General features: G+C 39.2%; 1 protein-coding gene across 3 annotated transcripts in view; it reads left to right on the forward strand.

Moving 5' to 3' along the window:
* The window catches only part of BZW2 (basic leucine zipper and W2 domains 2), a 49,834-nt gene extending 39,817 nt beyond the window's left edge, over positions 1–10,017 (forward strand). Inside the window, exons 9-12 of one of the 3 annotated variants that reach the window (XR_001347359.2) lie at positions 397–543; positions 1,597–1,735; positions 8,302–8,619; positions 8,748–8,847. Coding sequence is in view for 1 of the 3 variants with exons in the window: in XM_006085045.3 (XP_006085107.1) it covers positions 397–543; positions 1,597–1,735; positions 8,748–8,870; positions 9,559–9,587 (438 nt within the window). In the remaining 2 variants the exon portion in view is untranslated. Of the gene's footprint in view, positions 1–396; positions 544–1,596; positions 1,736–8,301; positions 8,620–8,747; positions 8,871–9,558 lie in introns of those variants that run through there. The other 2 variants (XR_001347360.2, XM_006085045.3) reach the window with 2 other exon arrangements.
* The last annotated feature ends 1,018 nt before the right edge of the window (positions 10,018–11,035 follow it).

Genomic DNA, 11,035 nt, shown 5'->3' on the forward strand with positions numbered 1-11,035 from the left:
AGCTTTAAAGGTGAGGGTGAGAGGTAAAAATGAACAGCTTGGTTGCCTTTTTCAAACCTCAAGGAAGTCAGACTGGCTCAGGTGAGCCCTCCTCTGCCGGGCCCCTGGAGATCCCTGCATGGAAAAGAGTCGCTCCTAGAAGCAGAGATGCTCTCTTGTTCTCTGCTGTCCAGCAGCTCCTGGCCAGAGCGAGGCCTATTACTTTTTGGACTAAAAATAAATCTGCTTTGAAAACAAAACATCGTGTTTTCTGTCCCTGTTGTAATCTGACAATAAGTACCAGGAAGGGAGGGACTGAGTCGAGTGTTTATCTGCCCAAACCTTTCACTCCCCAGGACGGTGAGGGAACTCCCCATCTGCCTGTTATTCTGACGACTCCCTTTCCGTGAAATGTAGGTGGTGCTCTATGTGAAAGAAGAAATGAAGAGGAATGACCTCCCGGAAACAGCAGTGATAGGCCTGCTGTGGACCTGCATCATGAATGCTGTGGAGTGGAACAAGAAGGAAGAACTCGTGGCAGAGCAGGCCCTCAAGCACCTGAAGGTACAGGGTCTTCATGAGGGACAGTCTCTGCTGTGGGCCAAGTGCCGCGTGTGACGGGATGGCCGATAGGTTCCAGCCTCATTCACCCAGACTCAGGCCAAACATATAGCTCCTAATTTTTTTCTTTTCAAATTCTCCGCTACCTAAAATGTTTCGGGTCTGAGCCTATGAAATACCTAAGGGTAAGTTTTTACTAGAAACCATGTTCGAAAATCCAAAATCCACAGAATAGTCAGTATTTAAAGTTAAAGAGGAATACTGTCTATTGGTTTCCTTTCTGTTCTACACAAGGGAAATTCTGAGTGAATCTTTTTGTTTAAGTAAACTACAAATTAACGTTAGAATTTGAAAAGCATCTGGTGGAAGAAATCAGCTGACTCTGTAAATTATCTTTTGTGCATGGATACGTATGTTTTTACTTCTGTGAATTGTCTTCTTGCTATAAAACTATTAAGAAAAGTGGGAGACTTAGGTCTGCCTTCAGAGTTGATACTTGAATTGGGCAGTGAAAGACCTTCTAGTATAAAGTAGGTTGGGATAGAAATTAGAGATAGCTCTGAGTGTTTGAGAGCAGCACAGGAGGAAACTGCAGGTTCCATTGCCCGGGGAAGGCTCCTGGGAGGAGATGACCGCTGAACTGAGGGGGTCGTAGAGGAAACAATGGCTGTCCCTCAGTGACTCAAGCCACGGAAGCTGAGGCAGAGGGAGCAATATGAACAAAACCATAAAGATGGCCTGGGAGGGGGTCTGAATGTCGGGAAGGAGAGCCTCACTCCTTGTCTCATTTTCACCATATCCAATAGACAGGCATAGTAGCACAGCATTTATCATCAGAAATTCACATTTGCCTCCCGTTGGTAGGTACACTGAGAGAAAGCTGATAAGATGCCAGGATAAAAAGTTCATTTTGATCTGACACAATGTTGTAATAAGAAGATAATCCAAAAAGTGAATGTTTTCTAAGCAACTCTCCAGGTTACTGTTGTGATTCAAGTGTTGTCCAGCCTGTCCCTCCCAGGAAAGTTAATGTCTTCACTCCCACTCCTCCTGCAGCAATACGCTCCCCTGCTGGCCGTGTTCAGCTCCCAAGGCCAGTCAGAGCTGATCCTCCTGCAGAAGGTCCAGGAGTACTGCTACGACAACATCCACTTCATGAAGGCGTTTCAGAAGATCGTGGTTCTCTTTTATAAAGGTATCCGCCCACGTGGCTCCACCGCTGTGTGTCCACGTTCTGTGGCAGTTCCTTGAGATGTAGGGCAGGGGGTCAGGCAGAGGGCAACATGGGATTACACTAATCTTTGCTAGTTTTAGGGAGGCAGCCACATTATGTGTAGGGAGAAGAGGCAAATGCTGTATATGCTGCCCTTAGGAACCAGCCCAGTCAGGCCCTGTTCTCATTGGTGGAATTGGTGATGAACTGGTTATTATTTGGGGGGGGGGGGGGGGGGGGGGTGAAAAATGTAATTACATAAAGTAATTAGGTCTGTTTTTTAATTATAAGGATTAGCTCTAATAACAGTGATTATCAAAATGTTAAGTTATATTCAGACTGTTTCAGATACCATAAAGCTGACTTTAAAATTACTGAAATAATTAGCCCTTTTACTTTCTATTTTAGTTATTTGTCCCAGCCATTCTCCTATTTTCCAAGGAAGTGGCTATTTTTAGATATTCACATTTACTGTTCTTTTCATTGTATTTTTAAGGATTAGGTTTGCCGTGACAACTGGCACTGCCTTTAATAAATGAATGCTATTATACTAGGGTTTTAACCAATTTCAATCTGTACCGACAGCATATAAAAATGATCCTGGACTATCCTTTGGTCTGTGTTTATGTAGTTTTATCAGGAGAAGAATGTGATAACTGGCAAGTCCCACTTGAAGTTCAGGAGTTGATGTTTTTCTCTGGCCAGATCTGAATTAGGTCCTCTTGGATGTAGTCATTAGATAACAATGTCTTGAAATGAAAGCTTAAATGTTACCCAGGGTGACCCATGAGAACCAAACCTGCAGCTCATGTTACCCGCCCACCTATGGTACCCAGCAGCCAAGAAAAAGAAGCAGGGCCCCCCACCCAGTGGGCATTCTGTCCCCACTGTCACTGCTGGCTCCTTATAGAAACTGGTAGAGATGGGTTCTACATTGGCTTTATGGGTGGTCAGTATTTTCTGCTATGGAAAAAAAATCAAACTGTTTATAAACTGGTAGCCTAAGCATACATTTTCCTTTCTTGCTGTTTAATTGCTAACCCCACCAACCAGTTTCTCTAACCAAATTTTTTAAAACTTAGACATAGTTGTTGAGCCTCATCTATAGAAGCACCTCATTTTATTATTGTATTTAATTTACAACAGAATAAACAAACTACTTTTTATCAGTAATAACCTCTAGGTTGCATATTGTTAGTACACAGAGACCCAGGGAAAAAGCCCCAAGACTGAGAATCTACCTTCATGAGCAGAGGGCAGGGAAAGACTGGAGTAAGAGGCAGGCCACTCCAGGCTGGTAATTAAGAGTTTATTAGGGGAAACTTCCCTAGGAGGTGTGTCCTGGGCAGCTGCAAGATGAAGTGGATTTCCTCCCTGCCACTTGGCAGGAATCAAAGAATTATATATGATTCCGGTGGGGGGAAGGGGCATTTAGTATGTGAGTGCTACCAAAGAATTATATAGGGAAAAGGGGGGATAGTCGTGGGTACTAGTACTGAGTGCTACCAGGAACAGGTAATTACTTACTTGACCAGGTCAGAGCATTGGCCCGTTCCAGGGACCAGCACATTACAGGAGGTGGTGGAGGGGACTGAGTTGTTGGCAGAATAAACATTGACTGTGATCCAGTCGTCTCTAAGGTGAGGGATTGTGGTAAGCAGTCTCCGTTCTGGCCTGGGTCCATCTCATAGGACAGACAGTGGCCATGATGGAATAGTCTCTCCTCCACACATGTGAGCTTTTACAGTTCTTCAGATTTCTCCTTTTAACCGTTATTGTCAACATTTTTCCCCGTTGTACTCCTTTTAAGTAATCTAAAGTTAGTAAGGTCTGTGACAAGTATGAGCAGGCCCAAGGGAACACAGGAAGGTAAGTGTTAACATTTTATTCTTGCCTAGTTACTTTTGGAAATGAAATCAGGAAACTTTTAAATATATCACTGAGGTGTTTAAATTGAATGTCATTTTTTTTTTAGGTAATTGCATAATTACAGTCTGTTGTCTGCATGAAATGTTTACACGTTTTCTCCTGAGAGCAGGAACCCCAGGAGTGATTGTTCCATACCACTGTTAAGAAAGTTATGTGTTTACCTTCTTTTCTTATTTGAAAGACGGTTTTTACTCTGACCTTATTTCATCCCACAAACACTTAGGCACCAAGAGACATTTATTTTTATTGCTTTTATAAGGATTTGGATGCTTTTTGCCTGTATTTTGCATGTATTTTGCATGTCTAGAAATGCTTGATGAAAGTGCATTAAAGCACTCCTTTCCCAGCTCTGATTTGCAAATGAATCACATGGGGAGCTTGTTAAAAGCCCACACCTTCAGGGGTTCTAATGCCCTAAGTCCCAGGTTAGGGTTGAGAATTCGCATCTTAATAGATTTCCTGGTGGTACTATGACATTGGTCTGGGACCACCACCTAAAAGGTGTTTGATGCCAGAGGAATAAATTCCATGAACTATGGTAGCACATTTAAGATCATACTTACCACTAATTCCATGCACACATATACATTTTACAAATACCAAACTGCGTCTTTTTGCTCTAGTGATATGGATTCCTTTTATTTATTACTAGAGGCCTGTTGCACGAGGAGATTTGTGCAATAGGCTTTCCCTTGGCTGCTGGCACTGGTTTGCCTCTGGCATCCGGGACCCAGGCCTTCGCTCTGGCCGGGCTCCGGCTGGAGCCAGCCCTGGGGCCATTAGGCTTCGCTCCGCCGCTTGGAGCCTACATATGCAAATTAACTACCATCTTTGTTGGGTTAATTTGCATACTCTCCTGATTGGCTGGTTAGCCTAGTGAAGGTATGGTCAATTTACATGTTTGTCTATTATTAGGTAAGATAAGGAACATCTTTGCTTCAATGCAAGTTTTAAAATTATGAAACTCCTCCTTTTCTATTTTAATCTCTCTTATTACTCTCTCTCTCTCTTTCCTCTCTCTCTCTCTCTCTCTCTCTCTCTCTCTCTCTCTCTCTCTCCCATAAATCCAGAGCAAGAGGACAACAGATAGTTGAGGATGTGGTTACTCATGTCCCCTTTGACAAACCTAGTTATTTTAATGAATATCATTATTGAAAGATTTTTAAATATTTTATATAAATGACAGTGTAATAAAAGTGAATAAACTACAATAGTGCTTTTCAGCAATGAAAAAAATGGTAATTGCTCATTTAATGAAAATTCACTTTCTGTATTAAAACCTAGATTTTTATATTTCTGAGACACTAAGGAAAAATAGTAAATTTATCATTAATTTTCAAACATCACATTATTCACTTTAAATAATAATGTCTCTTCCTTCTTGAAGCTAAGTACCCTAGTCTCAGCATGGAGGTCTGAAAGTAGAATACCAAATTCTCAAGGACTGTTATTTCCATTGTGGGTTTTATCAGGTGCAGAAATTTCTTAGGTTAAACTCTGTCTTTCATGCAAATTTTCCTAAAATGTTTCTTATTCTTGTTCTAAAGAAAGGTGAATGGCCTTCTCACCATATATTCCCAGCATTCTTAAGATAAATTATTTTTTTACTTTGTTCCAGTATAGCATCTCTAATAAAATTCCTGAATTTCCTGAGTTCCAAATGACATAGTATTCAACTTTAATATCTAAATAACTAATGTTGCCTAAAGCTTTGCAATTCTCACACCACTTTTACAATGTTGTCTCTTTGATCCTAATGAAAACCTGAGATTTAAATTATAACTGTAGATTGAGAATTACTTAGTTTTTCTCAAGTGAATGAATTTGTCCATTACACATGGGTTGAATGTAGTCCTAACTGACAGTTTGACAGTTGTTTTGTCAAATGCTAGAAATTAAATAGTCCCTGACTTCCTGAATGTCAGTGTAGGAGAAAGCCAGGAACTAGAGTCAGCATGTCAGTTGCTGAAATAAGGCTCCCACAGAGGGCTGAGGAGTGGTGGGGTGCCCTTGAAAGGGCACCCAGCTCACAGGTGAAGCGAATTTGGAGGGAAAAGAAAGGGCTGGGATGAAGAAGCTAGCCAGCTAGGAGAGAAATGTATTTTAATCTCAGAACTCTGCAGTTGGATGTCTGTCTTAGTACTTCTATTGACATATATTCTTAGTAGGCATTTCTGGGAAATCCTAACAAAGACTTTATAGTCTCCCAATTTTATTTTATTTTATTTTATTTTATTTTTTAAATCTTTATTGTTGAAAGTATTACATATGTCCCCTTTTTTCCCCATTGACCCCTTCTAGCCTGCCCCCCACCCCAGGCCTCCACCACCCTATTGTCTGTGTCCATGGGTTACACATATCTATACTAATAAAAGGGTAATATGCTAATTAGACTGGACATCTTCCGGACAAAGCCACGGTGGCGGGGGCCAAGACAGAGACGGTTAGTGGTGACCAGGCCAGCAGGGGAGGGCAGTTAGGGGCGACCAGGCAGGCAGAGGAGAGCAGTTAGGGGCAACCAGGCAGGCAGGTGAGTGGTTAGGAGCCAGCGGTCCCAGATTGCAAGAGGGATGTCCAACTGCCGGTTTAGGCCCAATCCTGCAGTCGGACATCCCCCAAGGGGGTCCAGATTGGAGAGGGTGCAGGCTGGGCTGAGGGACCCCCCATCCTGTGCATGAATTTAATGCACTGGGCCTCTAGTATGTATAGAAGTTCTTTGGTTGGTCTCTTCCCACTACCCCTGCCTTCCCTCTGAGATTCATCAGTCTGCTCCATGCTTCTGTGTTTCTGGATCTATTTTGTTCATCAGTTTATTTTGTTCATTAGATTCCACATATGAGTGAGATATGTGATACTTGTCTTTCTCTGACTGGCTTATTTTGCTTAGCATAATCCTCTAGTCTCCCAATTTTAATTGACTTTTCTCCACTCTTCCTTAGAGGAAAAAAAAAAAAATGCCTTTTTTTTCATTCTCAAGGAGTTTCCTTCCTTTTTAGATTAGACTTTTCACTAGACAAAAGTTGAATTTCTTCCTAAATGATGTTCATGTTTTGCCTCATAAGTTGCCCTGTGTGATTGCTTCTGGCCCATGTTTATTATGTATTACCAGACACTAGAAATTTAGTCTAGCAGCAAGTATTTATTACTAACTTAGCTTCTTCTACAAACTCAAATTTACACAGTCTGTCTGGTTTTTAATGGATAATACATCTGGTAAGTTTTACTTAGTGTCCTTTTCACAATTGTCCTTGACAAGCGTTTTAGTAGTTGCATGGCCTCTTTCAGCCTCTGGGGGGCAGTAAAACACAGGAATGAGCTCTGAACTTCAGAAGGAAATACCCAAATACTATTACTAAACAAGTCTTAACCAGCTTTCCAACATGAACATTGTATCAGATGTAATTCATTAAGGTGAGGAGAAAAATAGAATGTCCCTTTACATGTTTGCCACACTTTTAATTCTATTTTTTGTTTTATGACATTAATAATAATAGTTCTATGGGACATACATACAATTTACAAACTGAACAATAGACATATGTTGGGTGTACATGCTCAAAACTGTCTCATAGGGGAGCATGATCCAAACAATTGGGAGATGGCTGTTCTAAATCAAGCATCTTAAAGATGTCAGAGAGATAGATTATATAAGAGAGACTTTAAATCCGTGTTTAAGGTAAGTAGTTGAAAAATCTCTGTAAAGCATTCTTGCACAGAAACAAGTCACTTCCTCAGGCTCCTCGCCTCTAGAAAAACTAGGTTTTGATGGAAAGTGGGTGGGGAAGTTTTCTCATCGTTGTGATTGAAGGATGTGGAGCTGGGAACAGAAGAAGCTAAAAGACTAGAAGCTAAGAGTAGTTCCATAGGACTCCTGATTCAATCTTTTACATCCAGTTTTTATATCCAGACTTCCTCTTTCCTTCGCAAAATGTAGTATATTTAATTATTAAAATAAATAAAAACCTTATATTGTCTAAGACCAATTGCGTGCATTTTTAGCCAATTTGATTTCCTCAGTTAAATACAAGAGCCACTTATTAATTTAGAAAAAATAAGGTTTTGTTATAAAAAGATCAGTGACATTTTAAATAAAAATTATCAAATCATTGATCTTATTTTCATAAGCTAAAATTATATTTTGACTGCAAATACATTATTAGAGTGATTTATCAGTATTGGAATGGATTGGGTAGGTATTGGGGACAATAATAATCCTTTTTATTGGCTTTGCATCTCATTTCCCACTCAAATCCCCAAAACCAACCCATTAGATCATTGGGAATGTATGGATGCTATTATTTTGATGTTCCCCTTCCCATTCTTAACATTACATTTTTCTAAATTAACCATAACTTTATGGTATCAAGGCATATTCGTGTAATTTAAAGTTTTAGGTAATTGATAGGTAATAGATAATACTTTTTGTTAGAAACCTGTAGAAAATTGGTCTAATATGTCTGTTTTTCTCTTAATAGAATACAAGGAAAACATTACTATTGCAGTTTAGAATATGATACTGTAGGAAAATGTTAGTAATTTAGCGATAGAGTGAGTGTAGAACTATCATTATTGCATCCTGTCTACATGTTTTTATTTGCCCTTCTTTTCTCCTAAAATAGTAAATCCCCCTAAAAAGTCCAGTCATTGAGGTTGCTGCTTAATCAAGATCTGTTTGAAGTTGGCAGGATACAGAGTGTTCTGAAATGCTGACATTGCTGAGTCATTTGCAAAATCACAAAATATCTACACTGTTTCCTACCAGCAAATTTGGACTTTAAGAGGTTTCCAAGTCCCAGTGTGACTTGCATATAGGCCTGCATTATATCATGACTGATGAGAGGTATCATCATCGTCACTACTTACTAAGCTAAAATGCCAAAATATGCCACTGTTCTATATGGAAATGAGCTTGGTTCCTGTCTTCTAGTAAGTTTCAGGTATGGATTTATTTTATAAAAGAGCGTTCAATGTTAAAGTGATTGCTTTCTATTAAAGTAGATGACAGGAAGTTGCTTTAAAACATGACATTTGTGTAGTAACTGAAATCTTTGATTTGAAATTGCAGCTGATGTGCTGAGTGAAGAAGCGATATTGAAATGGTACAAAGAAGCACACGTGGCCAAAGGCAAAAGTGTTTTTCTTGACCAGATGAAGAAATTTGTTGAGTGGTTGCAAAACGCAGAAGAAGGTATGATTCCATTTAACAACTTTGGTGGCCATTTAGCAAATCCTTTCTTATAATTCAAGACAGCTGGTCTTCCACAGATTTTTCTTGCTTTCCTACAACTAAAGGTCTTGAAGTGTCTTCCATATCAAACACTCAGCCTACATCTTAGCCTTTGTTTCTGAATCAAGGCAATGAAAATCTCTACATGGCAAAAAAAGAAACGGCCCTCTTAAATTATCCACTCTAATGGAGAACAAAGAGGAAGAAATAATTAGATCTGAAAGGGAAAACAATACATTTATTTTAATCACATTATGGAATTATATAGATTTTTATAAGGACCTTTACCAGTTGACTGATATTTGAAATGGGAACACAAATTGTAAGAATAATGTATGAGAGTAAATGCAAGTAAGAATGAAAAGTTTATTTTAGCTGATTTAAAAAATAAAAGTAGTTATATTCTCTAAAAGTATTTACTAGGATATTGCATTTTTAGAAAGGCCAAGTTCATTTCAAAGCAAAGGGAACAAAAGTTTGCTACCTGCCCTCATATCTAACTATGTTACTTAGAAAATGGATACCTGGGACAACAATGTCTTGGGAGTGGGGAGGGGGTCAGGGGAGAGAAGTGCAGTAGAGACTCTCCTGGCCTTATTTAAAAGAAAGAAAACAACAACAATCATGACTTTCCTTTCTTCTCCCCTAGAATCTGAATCGGAAGGTGAGGACAATTAGATGGCCGGAGAAGCACAATGCCTAGGTCATCACACAACACTTGGATTGGGAATGCTGAACCATTCGAGAAGAGAAACTTGGCTTGTTTTCACAAAGGAAAAAAAAAAATAGGATAGGTTTCCCTTGTGCAGAAGGGGCAAATGGTTTTTGTTTTTGTTTTGTTTTTAAATGGAGCCCTGAGGCATCAGCTATTATACTTGGGACTCTACCTCTCACTCACTATATGCTAACTTAAAGCCATTCAACCAGGAGTCCAGTAGGAATCTGAATTACTCAACAGACTCCTCTTTTTTAGCTGTATTTTTCAGGTACTGTGTGGTGAACGCCCCACTGGTGTCTATTACAGGGCCACTTTGGTAGTTGTGTATCTGCTTGTGTATGTGATTTGACAAACCAGTTTTTTTAAATAAATGGCTTTATAAAAATCTGGGCCTATATTCTCAGAACTCTTATTTCTTTACCTAACATGACTTCCTACACAGATGACATTTCAGCTAATATTTTAACAAAAATATATTTAAAGATAAGATGTTAAAAATTACATTCAATTTATGATAACAATTGTATGCCAACTTTTATGTTTTATATTTTTTTATATTTAATTTTACGTGCCAACATGTACGAGGGTTTTCCTTTATTTTAGGGGGTGATGAGTAAAAGGTAAGAAGGCTACTGCACTGGAGGATATCTGACTTTGCCCCATAATTTCTAAGGTGACCAAGGTCATCGAGTTGGTGACTGAGACTGAACTCAATTTCCCATCTTTAGCGTCCATATCTGCTTTTTTTTCTATGTTCTGGTGTCAAATTATTTTTTATAACAATATAAGTTTCTAACAGTTTAAGCAAAAGTTTTAAAAACAGCACTGCTAATGAATAAACATCTGGAAAATCTATTTCTAATCTATAAATGTAGCAATTACAGAATACTAAATATTTAACATTTTCTAGCACAGAGTATTTTTCCAAACGGAACTTGAGATAGTGATCTTAAGTAAGCAGCCAAGAGTGGGACGATTACTCAAATAGCAGGGACTTAGTGAATCCTCAAACCCAAAGCGCTTTCTTTCTCTGAAAGACTCTGTTTTCTTTTTTTAAAAAAGAAACTTTGAATTATCAACGTAGTTACATTAGCTATCTATGCTGTGTAACAAATTATCCCCCAATTTAGCAGCTTAACAACAAACTTACTATGTCATAGTTTCTGTGGGCCAGGAACCCAGGTGAGGCTTAGCTAGGGAATTTGTAGCCCAGGGCCTTTCCCTTAGTTGCAGTCAATCTGTTGGCTGGGGCTGCTGTCATCTGGAGGCTCTAGGACAGCCGTGGGCAAACTACGGCCAAAAAAAAGACCAAGACTGTACCCTTTTATGTAATGATGTTTACTTTGAATTTATATTAGTTCACACAAACACTCCATCCATGCTTTTGTTCCGGCCCTCTGGTCCAGTT

Source organism: Myotis lucifugus, unplaced genomic scaffold, assembly GCF_000147115.1.
Source record: "Myotis lucifugus unplaced genomic scaffold, Myoluc2.0 scaffold_15, whole genome shotgun sequence".
Lineage (NCBI taxonomy): Eukaryota > Metazoa > Chordata > Mammalia > Chiroptera > Vespertilionidae > Myotis > Myotis lucifugus.